General features: G+C 47.8%; 1 protein-coding gene across 1 annotated transcript in view; it reads right to left on the bottom strand.

The window, feature by feature from the left end:
• Positions 1-208: 208 nt before the first annotated feature.
• The window catches only part of TMIE (transmembrane inner ear), a 40416-nt gene continuing 28137 nt past the window's right edge, over positions 209-12487 (bottom strand). Inside the window, exon 4 of the mRNA XM_014576869.4 lies at positions 209-2100. Within this exon, the coding sequence (XP_014432355.3) occupies positions 1781-2100 (320 nt within the window). The 3' untranslated portion in view covers positions 209-1780. The remainder of the gene's footprint in view (positions 2101-12487) is intronic.

The raw sequence follows: 12487 nt of genomic DNA, 5'->3' as shown, positions 1-12487 counted from the left end.
GATATAGACTGACATGACTACCCCTCTGAGATGTCCCTCTAAGAGTCCAAACAGTCCAGAGATGTAGGATCTCTCCTCGAATCCACTTCTGCCAGGGCTATTATCACGATGGAGAGTGAGGGATCCATTTGGAGTCTTTGACCTCCAGGCATCACACAGGATGCCACTTGCCTGGAAATTAGCCCTTTTCCCCATGAGAGTTCTTCATTTGCATTCCACCAGGCTTCTTTCTCGTGTGATGGGTTATTCAGTCACAGGGCTAAACACACTGTAAATAAATTATCGGGGAAACGGATAAGGGAAAACAATGCCAGTAACACCCCACTAGTATTGCATGAAGTTTAAACATTGGATAAAGGCTGATATAGTTAACAATCACTTTTGTCCATACAGGTTGAATCTCTCTAGTCCAGCTCTCTCTAGTCTGGCAACCTCCATGGTCCGGAATGATTTTTGTTAGCCAGATGTCCGTTTCTCATGGGTGTGGCCAAGTTTCCCACGGTCCCATAAAGTTTGTGTAAAGCCACCAGTCCTGGGGCTCAGTGTTCCGGTCTGTGATTTAGTGCTAATTTACCACTGAATGTCCTCTAACAGCCCAGGAAGTAGTGGAAGTGATGGTACTGCTGCTAGGCAATATTGACCTCCCATGGTCCGGAAAATTGTCTCCTTTGGAAGTGGATGGGTCCCCAGGGTGCCAGACTAGAGTGGTTCCACCTGTACTAACACACAAGCGAATTGGCTTGGGGCTCTGGCAGAAACTAGCACCTGATCTGCCAGTGTCACACTGGCAATGAGTGTGACTTGAAGAACTGAAGACAGTGTCACCAGCATGTCAAGGAAGACTGTTCCTTTAGTTTATATTTGGCATCCAGCTTTCTTTATGACACCTTTTGTAAACCCACAAAGGATCAGGGGGTTGGAAAGCGCATGTCCAAAAAGTACTTCTCCAAGACCCCTAGGAACACCAAACGGTTATAAAGAAATTCATGGGGAAGAAGAGCCTTTTCCCAAGACATCTCCAATAGAGCCATGGGCTAGAGAGCATCCTCTGCGTGGTGCCCTCCAGCAGCTATTCGGTGCCCTCTCTGGAATGCCACACATCTTCAAAGACTAGCAGAAGGCCTAGCGATTGCTCGTCAAGCATTGATCTCAGGTAGAATGGGCATCTCTCCAGGGTACCTTGGAGAGGTTCTCTAGCATATACCTGAGCTAGCTTTGGTCCTAGCTTTGGTGTCTAGTTTGGGCACCAAAAGCAGCGATGCCACAGGGGTTTGGGCAGCCGTCCTGGTTGTATGGACGCTGTTTCTGCCTGTGCCACTTTAGTTTCCCTGCTCTTGGGTCTAGAGCAGGCTAAATCAAAGATAACTTGGGTACAACTCTACGTGCGGCTGTCACACCTCTGGTTGCCATGTAGACACGCTCCTCATGTCTACATGCTCTGTGTTCCATGAGTCCCTCTGTGCTCCTGTTTCTCGATCCAGCCTGCCTGCTGGCACCAGTTCCTGATCACACGATCCTCCCAGTTCACGGGTAACTATCTGGCCCCCCAATGCAGGTTTTCCTTCGGCGGCAACATCACCTCTGTAGAAAGGGTGATTTCCCTTTTACGGAAATTAATCCAGGGGCTCCAAGTGGCCTCAGACTTTGAAGGATGTCATCTCCTCCCTGTTCCCACTACGCTCCCCATGCCAGCTTCATGGTATCTGGGCGTGGATTGCTAGGTCAGGTCTTCAGCGTTGCGTGTGGGCAAGGGAACGGGGCAGTGCTGCTGTTGGCCGGATCACTTCTTCTGCTGGGCTTTCCTGGCTGTGGACTTGGCGTTCCCCCCGGCTTTGCCACTAGCCTTGGCGCTGCCTCCTGCCTTAGCTCTCTCCGGCTCTTTCTGGTCCTTCCTCCCACCTCCTTGCTTCTTTTCAGCTGCCCCTTTTCCTCCTTCCTTCTTTCTGGTCCCATCTTTTCCCTCTTTCTTGGACCCTTCTTTCTGCTCCTTTTTGCCTTCTTTCTTCTTGGATCCCTTGGAACTGTCCTTCTTGCCTTGGGCTTTGTCTACTTTCCCTGAGACTGTGGGCACCTCCTCTTTCTTCTCTTCTGCCACATGAGCTGTAGGGATGAAAGTGGGGGAGAAAACAGAAAGTTACCTGGGGGTAAGAACATAAAAACAGCCACACTGGCTCAGACCGAATGTCCATCTAGCCCAGTGTCCTATCTTCCAACAGTGGCCAATGCCGGGTGCTCCAGAGGGAGGGAACAGAACAGGAAATCATCAAATGATCCCTCCCCTGTCACCATTTCTAGCCTCTGACAAACAGAAGCTAGGGACACCATTCCTACCCATCCTAGCTAATAGCCATTAATGGACATCTGTCAGGGATGGTGTAGGTGGAGCTTGATCCTGCCTTGAGGGCGGGGGGCTGGACTCGATGACCTCTTGAGGTCCCTTCCAGTCCTATTATTCTATGATTCTATGATTCTATGACCTATCCTCCATGAATTTATCTAGCTCTTTCTTGAACCCTGTTAAAGTCTTGGTCTTCACAATCTCCTCTGGCAAGGAGTTCCACAGGTTGACTGTGCACTGCATGAAGAAAAACTTCCTTTTTTTTTTTGCTTTAAACCTGCTACCTCCTAATTTCATCTGTTGACCCCTTGTTGTTATGTTATGAAAATAACGTTTCCTTGTTCACTTTGTCCACACCCCTCATGATTTTATAACATATTACACCATATGGGATAGGAGTTCTGCAGCCCACACTAAATCTAGGAGATCAGAAATCACTTGAGTCCAGCATTCCAACATCTTGCATATTTCCCTTTCGGCTGCCTAATTTAATGCATTTAAACATCTGTTTATTAACTTATAGGTGTATTTGGAGGAATGGAACAAAACTAATCATAATCCTGGCTTTACTGAAATCAGTGGCCAAAAAATAAAGTCCTGGTTGTTTGTTTGTATGGGACCAGGGTTGGACTCAAGGGGTACATCTAGACTACAGGGTTTTGTCGACAGAAGTTTTGTCGACAGATACTGTCGACAAAGCTTCTGTCGACAAAGAGCATCTAGACTACATTCAGTTCTGTCGACAAAGCAAGCTGCTTTGTCAACATAACAGTGTGGACGCAAAGGACAGTTTAGATGCAATAATGCCTTCTGTTGACAGAACTCTGTCGACAAAAGGCGTTATTCCTCGTAAAATGAGGTTTACCAGCGTCGACAAAACTGCTGAGTTCTGTCGACGTTATGTCGACAGAACTCAGCAGTAGTGTAGACGCAGGATTAGTTTTGTCGACAAAAGTCCACTTTTGTTGACAAAACCCTGTAGTCTAGACACACCCAAGATGACAAACAAGGAGCATTCCTTAAGATTTTTGTCCAGTATGGGACAGAGTCCCCAGAGAAGCAGCGGAACGTCCAGTGTTTGATTTGTTTTAAAACTGGACGGGGCTTTTTTCATGGGGAGTCACGTCCCTTCCGGAGGAGAAGAGAGTATCCTTAGTTGCTGTGAATGCCAGAAGCACCTACACTATGCTGAGGAGACAGTCTCAAAAATATCTCAGCCTGGATCTGGCCATCCCAGACCAAGGAACAAGACTGGCCCAGCATGGATAAGAGCTCATTTTGAGTTCTTTAGAAAAATCATTTAAATCGGGACATTTCTTTTCACCCCATGCCCCAAACGAAGGGTTTCCAGACTGTCGACAATTTTGGAACAGATTCTTTTGATTTTTGTTTGTTTGTTTCAGAGCCATTTTTTTAAATGGAATTCCCTATTTTTTCACATGAAACTTTTTTAAAGTTAAAAAATCAAAATCAGAACCCAATGTTTCCAGTTGATGAAAACAAAACATTTCAAGTGACATGCAATGACCATTTCAGATACTTGTTTCACAGGAAAGGTCACTTTTGATTGGTTACCTCTTGGGATACAATCACTATTTAATAGTACAGATTGAACCTCTCTAATACAGAATGCTCTCGTCCAGAAACATCCGTGGTCCGGAATGATTTTTGTTAGCGGGATGTCCATTTCTCACGGGTGTGGCCAAATTTCCCACAGTCCCATAAAGTTTGTTTCCAGCCCCCAGTCCTGACTCAGTGTTCTGTGATGTTGTTTAGCTTGAATTTAGCCCTAAATGTCCTCTCACAGCCCAATAAGTGGAAGTGTTGGTGATGCTGCTAGACAATATTGACCGCCCGTGGTCTGGCAAATTCTCTGGTTCGGTACTGGTCAGGTCCCGAGGGTGCCGGACCAGAGAGGTTCAACCTGTAGTAATAGTAAGATTTAAATCACAGAATTTCCCATAATCAGGTTCCTGCCCAGCTACATTGCTGACTCATAGAATCATAAAATCCTCAGGAGTCATCAAGTCCAACCCCCTGCCCAAAACAGGACCAACCCCAACTCAATCATCCCAGCCAGGGCTTGGTCAAGTTGGGACTTCAAAACCTCTAGGGATGGAGATGCCACCCCCTCCCTAGGGAACCCATCCCAGTGCTTCACCCCCCTCCTCTGGAAATAATTTTTCCTAATATCCAATCTCGACCTCCCCCACTGCAACTTGAGACCATTGCGCCTCGTTCTGCCATCTGTCATCACTAAGAACAGCCTCTCTCCATCCTCTTGGGAACCCCCCTTCAGGAAGCTAAAGGCTGCTACCAAATCCCCCCTCACTCTCCTCTTCTGCAGACTAAACAAGCCCAAATCCCTCAGCCTCTCCTAATACATCATGTGCTCCAGCCCCCTCATCGTTTTGGTTGCCTTCCGCTGGACCCTCTCCAATGCATCCACATCCTTTCTGTAATGGGGGGGGCCCAGAACTGGACACAGTACTCCAGATGTGGCCTCCCCAGTGCCGAATAAAGTGGAATAATCACCTCTCTAGTAATGCTCCCCGGTATCCCTTCTGCCCTTCAAACTAACAGTAACACTGAAACGTTCTTATTACTTCCCTGTCTCCTTAGTCGTTCTAAGCAATCTAGACAGAGAGATGTGTTAACTACCATTGTACAGACACACGCTTAGTTTGTGCCAGGGTGACCCAGGCATCTCCCAACTTGGCTCTTCATAGCCCTGGCACCTCTGGGCTTGCTGCATCCAGGAAAAATGTAAAACCACTGCTTCCCAGCATCTCTGTTGTTACAAATTCAGCATTCCCCAGATCTTCGTAAAAAGCTACCTTGAGTCAGCACCTCGACGGGTATAAATCAGCACACGTTGACTTCAATGGGACTAATGAAATTGACAGGGGCTGAAGATTTGGTGGATGGAGATCCAGGGAGGTCTTTGGTTAACACTTTGTGGGTACTGCTGTTTCAGCGTGCCAACTACAGAACAGAGTAAGAGCAGGAACGGCAAACTTCTGTCTTACACTTCTTACTGATTTACGCTCAAATGCTGAGACTTATTCATGTCAGGTCCTCGCCGCTTTTGCAGATTCAGACTAACACGGCTACCCCTCTGATTCATGTCAGGTAGAACCTTTGTATAAACAGGGAGGCAGTGTGGTTTATTGGAAAAGGCACTCGACTGGGATTAAAGAGACCTACCTACTCTGCCACTGATATATTCTGTAACCTTGGGCAAGTTACTTTACATCTCTAGGTCTGTTTAGACTATAAGATCTTTGAGGTAGGGACTGTTTCATGCTATGTTATATGATGTTTTCTATGATTCTATGACTCTGCGTTTGTACAGCACCTCCCACAATGTGGTTCTGATCTTGCCTGAAGAACGGAAATGGTACTAGAATATAGTAGGCTACTGTTCAACAGGAATAAGATTAGCACAGTCTCGCCTTTAAGTATTAGATGTGCCAACCCTTTATTAATTCTGGTTCCAGATTTAATAATGCACAATTTTCTTTCAAAGAAAATGGGGCTTTTTTTCCCCTCCCTTGGATTTTTGAGTAAAAAGTTTGACATTTAGATTTTCTATTTTAAAATTATGAAGCAACATTCCATCAAGAAGCTGATTCCTAGGGAGGAAAGAAATACAGGACTTTGCCAAACAGCATCATTGTTCAAAATGGTGACGAAGATCTACCAGAAATTTTTGCCATGACCCATCACTGCATCAGATAATTGCATGTGCAATTAGACAGAGGCATGTGTGCCCAAAACGTTTCTTGTGAGGCTCTAGTCCTACCCACGAGCTTACTCAGCACCAGGCCATACAGCTGGTTCAGAGGAAGTAACCAGTTTCCTAGTAGGTTTACATTTCCATACCTCCTCCAAGGCATGTCTACACCATGGAGAAGATAGACCCTCCGGAGGTCAATCCTCTAGTGTTCGATTTAGCGGGTGTAGTGTAGCCCCCGCAAAACAAATGCTGACAGCAGCTCCTGCAGGCATCTGGTGCATCTCATTCTGCGAGGAATAAGGGAAGCTGACGGGACCATGTGCTTCCATTGGCCTCCCGCTGTGTAGACGCCACAGTGAATCAGCTTAAGGTAATCTGAATCCAGCTACGCATTTTGCATAGCTGGATGACGTACCTTAAGCTAGTGTTTCTCAGCCAGTGGTACGAGTATCCTTAGGGGTATTTGAGAGAAGTCTTGAGGGTACATCAGTACAATTGAAATTTGGAGAAAACTGAATTTTTGTTTTAATTTTCAAAGCGTTTTATTATTCTTTTTGTACTTTTTACACCCCAAAATTTCATCGTCCACCCAGCGACAATTAAGTTGTTTAAACAAATGTGTTGCAACGGTAGAAAAAAAATGTGTGTATCTGAAAACTGTAAGTACTGGGAGTACTTATTTTTTTTTTTTTGTGAAAGGGGTACTTTACTCAAAAAAAGGTGGAGAAACACTGCCTAAAGCCAACCAGCGCAAGCTAGTTATGTATGGAGCTACACCAATTTGTCCCAGCTCAGTATGGGTACATCTAGACCACAAAGCTATTTCAGGATCCTGGAGGTATTCTGAAATAGCTACCCTGCATCCAAGGAACGCATCCGCTATTTTGAAATAATTTTCGAAAGAACGGACTCACTAGTTCAGCTATTTCGACATCCCTGTAAATCTCATTCCACAAGGAATAAGGGGTGTCTTGAAATAGTGCTTTATTTCAAAATTTGGCACCTATTTTGAAATAAAATTGAAATACGATGCGCATTTTGCATAGAGCAAATTGCGTATCTTATTTCGATTTGAGTGTGCAGTCTAGACATACCCTTTGTGGTCTGTCCTTATTACATTGCCTCCCCAAAGTAGCCTCCCCACATGTACCCAGAAACATAACCTCCTCTGGCCGGTAAGAAGATTGTGAAGAATGCATCGCAGTGTTAATGTATCTATGAATGGTTCGAAGGGATCTGCAGAGGACAGTGAAAATAATGTAGCCTCTTTCTGTTCATTGGAGGGAAATTCTGAAGCCTTGCAGGAAAGCTTGGGAAAGGCAAATCACTTCCTCCTTTATGTTTTCCAGGCAGGCCTGCCGATGGAGAGGGAAGGGGGTAACTGCCCCAAAGCCTGGCAACACAGACGGGCCTGGATGGGCCCAAAGCGTGGCAACACAGATGGGCCGGAGCTCCTGGATGGGGCTTTTTAAATTGCTGCTGAAGCACCAAGCCATGTGTTCTGGACAGCACTGAGGGGGAAGCATGGTTCTCTCTGAGCAGCACTGACAGCAGCCTAGTGCCAGCCCCACCCCTTCCACCTGAGGCCCCACCCCTTCCACTTGAGGCCCCGCCCCTTCTGCCTGATGCCACACCCCTTCTGCCTGAGGCCACGCCCCTTCCATCTGAGGCCCCGCCTGTTACAGAACCCAGTCCAGTTCCCAACCAAGTCACTGGAGACTTGCTGAGGCCCTTAGAACATCCCCAAGCAAGGACCAAACCCTGCTTCCATTGTTCACATGACTCAAGGAAGATGACACATGTCAAGGAGATTTGTAGGCACAATCCAACACCACCCCTTGTGCACAGCCAGAAGAGACATCGTTCCATGCTGGGCAACGCAAAAGTCATCAAAAGCCATTAGTGGGGTCTTTCCATGACAGTACTAACAGTGGGATGGAGAGGCTCAAATAACAACAATCAATAACCGCTAATAGTATTTAATGATCAATATATGATTGGCACTTAGCACCTAAGTAGCGATTTCCCGCTTCAAAACACTTTGTGGATCATTCATTAATTTAAAATTCTATTTTTTCTCTTATGTATCCACAGGACTAAATGCACCATCAAACCATATGGCAGAAGCTCATTTGGGATAAACTGGCCTGGCTCTTTTGATGTCTGTAGGGCTGTGCTAATAGACACCATTGGAGGATTTGTTCCTATATATTTCCGGGCTAATATTTGCTCTTAAATCAGTTTGAATCCTGATTAACCCCATAAGGTTTGACTGGCTCATAAACCTTGTTCAGGACTTCTGCACACAGAGAAATATGCAGGAAACCCTGTTAGGACCAGGTCCCCAGGCGGCGTATGTAAATCAGCATTGATCTCTGGCAGTGAGTGGTACAAATCTCCTATCCTCCAATTTGGTAGCTAAAAGGACCCTCTCTTTGAGGTCAATGGAGCTGCAGCAGTTTACAAAGAGAAGGAGCTGGACCAGAAACTGAAACGGACCAGACCAGGTCCTCTGGTAATTTGTGTGAAATGCAAAGACAATATGCACGGCATAAAAAAGTGGAAAACCAACCGGAGGGTCTGATTTCTCCCCGCCCTTCTGCTTGTGACACTGATTGCACAAAGCAGGGACTTGTCTTTTGGCTGTGTGTTTGCATAGTTCCTACCCTTGATCTATGTTTGGGGGCTACAGCAAGGCAAAACAATGAGACATTATACGTAATGAACGAAGAAATCGTGTCTACACAGGCAGATGAGGTGTAAAACACTGCAGAAGGAGCCTGGGAGAATTTTACGCTCTCAGAGCATAGCTCTATTGACTTCGGTGGATTTGGGATCAGGCCTCATGCTTAAAGTTAAACATGATCTTAGTATTATAATGGTTTGGAGCTGGAATTCCTTCACTTTCTCTATGCTCCTCCATATCCCGGTCCTGGTCTGTGATATGATAAGACCAAGAGTCTGAGACATATTCAGGCACTGAGGCTGTGTCTAGACTGCATCCCTTTTCCGTAAAAGGGATGCAAATTAGACACATCGCAATTGCAAATGAAGCGGGGATTTAAATCCCCCCCGCTTCATTTGCATAAACATGGCTGCTGCTTTTTTCCGGCTCGGGGCTTTGCCGGAAAAAAGCGCCAGTCTAGACGGGGATCTTTTGGAAAATAAAGCCTTTTCCGAAATAAGGAATAAGGGATCTTTCGGAAAAGGCTTTATTTTCCGAAAGATCCCTGTCTAGACTGGCGCTTTTTTCCGGCAAAGCCCTGAGCCAGAAAAAAGCGGCAGCCATTTTTATGCAAATGAAGTGGGGGGGATTTAAATCCCCGCTTCATTTGCAATTGCGATGTGTCTAATTTGCATCCCTTTTACGGAAAAGGGATGCAGTCTAGACACAGCCCTAATGTCTAATGTCCAGTGAAGTCAATGGAAGTGAAGCAGTTTTAATACCATCACAGGTCTGGGGTTTGAGGCAAGGAAGCTCCCAGCTCCCAGAGTTCATGTAATACAATGGTTCTCCATGTGTGCTCTGTGGACCACTAGTGATCTGCAATAGTCTTGCAGGTGGGGCAGTGGGCTCAGTGCCCACCGGCTTCCCCCTGCAGGGGGTGGAGGGAGGTGAGCCTCGCAGGCTGGATGCAGCTCATAGGTGGGGAGGTGGTTCCACACATTACCATGCCTCTGCCCCCTGCTGGGGGAACAGCAGCACAGGAAGCCACTCATCTGAGGCTTTCCCTGCAGCTCCCATTGGCCAGAATTGCAGCCAATGGGAGCAGCACCTGGGAGTGGAAGGAGGCACTGACCCAGCTAAGCATTCCTCATGCCCAGGTCCCCACACTCTCATCCCCCTCCTACCAAGACTAGATGTAACCACAACCAGGTGGATTTGAACCTGGGACCTCGGGAGCTTAGTATAAGAGCCTCTGCCCTTTGAACTAAAAGCCTCCTAGTGCTCAACCCATGCTGTAGAGCAGGAGTGGCCAACCTGTGGCTTGCGAGCCGCAGGCAGCTCTTCACCCCTGAAAGTGCAGCTCAGAAAGCCTCCCCCAAGGCTCACGAAGCTGCCCCATGCACCTCTACAAACAGCCCCCAGTTCCCTGTGCTCAGCAGGTGAAGGGGAGCCACCGTCTGGTGTGGCAAAATGGTGGCAGCTGGCAGGATCCTGATGTGGCCAAAAGCTTGTTTTTAAAGGGGCAGCATCTTTTTTTTTTTTTTTTTTTGCTCAACAAGTCTGGTGGAGCTCTTTGTATTTTTTCCACCACTGTTTCAGCTCTCTGCTGTAGAGGTCTCTTGGGCTTATCTGTTGCTGTGGTCTAGGTGCCATGGCATGAGACAGTAAACCACACTAGGTGTGTGGGTTACACCTGCACCCCCACCCCACTCCTGCCCCCAACCTTCCACCCCGACCCCTCACCCTCATCCCGCTCCTGCACCCTACCTCCCAGCCAGACTTCCCCCTACCCAACTCCCACCCTCTACTGCATCCATTTTGTGATCACGGTTGGTTGGTGGTCCGGGGGGAAGTCTGCATGGAGCGGGATGGGCCATGGGCCACAAAGTGCGCGAACCACCGCTCTACAGCTGAGCGACCATCTGCCATGGGTGCAGAGCAATGTTGACAAGGAACCCCGGGAGAAGACGATCAAGTGAAGGCGAAAGACGGGGAAGGAAAGGAGAACAATGAGCGCCGAGTCTGCATCCAACTCTGCCAAGCCACAGGAAGGAGACGCCAAAGAGACAGACAGACAGACAGATGGACCGGCAGACGGGCAGACATTCCTGCTAGTTCCCTTGCAGGGCCATTTCATCTTCTTCCTTCACCACGGGCAGAGAGTGGAGAGGTCTGGGCGGGAGGTGAGCAGAGAGAGTCGAGAGGCTTTCAGTGGAGCCTAGCGGATAGAAGTAGGAGCTGGTGAGTGGCAGGAAAGGAAGCCGGGACAAGATTCCAGAGGCAGAGTAGCCCTTGGCCGTCTGGGCTGGCAGACTGTGTAAGGGACACCGGGAGCGTGAATCACACAGCGCGAATCATTGGTTTTCCAGTTCAGAGGCCGAACCCTCCCCCTCCCCCTTCCTATTCATGTGGGACCCAAAGAAATTGGGGGTTTCATTGACCCCCCAAAGGAACTTTGGTCCAGTTGTGCTTTCTGTTTTGTGTCTTTCTTCTATGCCCTTTCCCCCTCCCCATTGTCATAAATTAAAAAGCAACATTTCCAGACAAAGCGCGCAAGGAAACGTTGAAACCGTTGGTTTTGAAGGGGCAGGAGGAAAAAAAACGTTTGGACCTTTTTTCCAAAAACTGTCTTCGGCTTTTTTTTTTGTGGAAGGGGGGACATTTGCCAAATTGGTCCTAACTTCACAAATTGTTTCCGGGACCTGAAAAAATGCAAGATGGCCCCCAGCTCATTTGCTATTCGCCGAGATGGGTTTGGCCCCCCCTTGAGTTAGCGACGCATTTGCTCCCCTCTGGTACCCCCTGGAACCTGGCCTTTCGAATGGACACACAGCGAGGCTGGAGGCTCAGTGGGTCGGAAGGTTTCCTTTCAGCATTGCTCTGCTCATGGGCATCAGCGGAGGGAGAGCCAACTGCCATGAATGGAGCTATGTGGACTGACACCAGCTACGGATCTGACCCTTGAATCTTAACACTGGGGCTTTCTGCCACAAAGAGCGTGTGCAAAGCCAGGGGGGGCTTTGTCCAGAAAACTAAGGGTCCAGGTCTTTTGTTGGTGCAATTGGCCATTAAATGCCCTGGAGGATCATAGAATCATACGTATGAAAGAGATCTCAAGAGGTCACCAAGTCCAGCCCCCTGCCCAAGGCAGGACCAATCCCAACTCAATCAACCCAGCCAGGGCTTTGTCAAACCGAGACTTAAAAACCTCTAGGGATGGAGATTTCTCCCTGCCCCTCCCTAGGGAACCCAGCCCAGGGCTTCCCCACCCTCCTAGGGAAATAGTTTTTCCTAATATCCTAACTACACCTCCCGCACTGCAACTTGAGACCATTGCTCCTTGTTCTGCCATCTTCTACCACTGAGAACAGCCTCTCTCCAGCCTCTTTGGAACCCCCCTTCAGGGAGTTGAAGGCTGCTCTCAAATCCCCCCTCACTCTTCTCTTCTGCAGAATAAAAAAACCCAAATCTCTCAGTCTCTCCTCATAGGTCAAGTGCTCCAGCCCCCTCATCATTTTCATTTCCCTCTGCTGGACCCTCTCCAATGTGTCCACATCCTTTCTGCAGTTGGGGAGGGGGGGCAGATCTGGACACAATACTCCAGATGTGGCCTCACTAGAGCTGAATAAAAGGGAATAATCACTTCTCTAGATCTGCTGGCAATGCTCCTCTTAATGCACCCTAATATGCCATTAGCCTTCTTGGCTACAAGTTGACTCTTATCCAGCTTCTCATGCACTGT

Source organism: Pelodiscus sinensis, chromosome 2 (genome assembly GCF_052426305.1).
Source record: "Pelodiscus sinensis isolate ZL-2025 chromosome 2, ASM5242630v1, whole genome shotgun sequence".
NCBI lineage: Eukaryota > Metazoa > Chordata > Testudines > Trionychidae > Pelodiscus > Pelodiscus sinensis.
The sequence above is the reverse complement of the archived record's forward strand: the minus strand, read 5'-3'. Positions and strand labels throughout refer to the sequence as shown.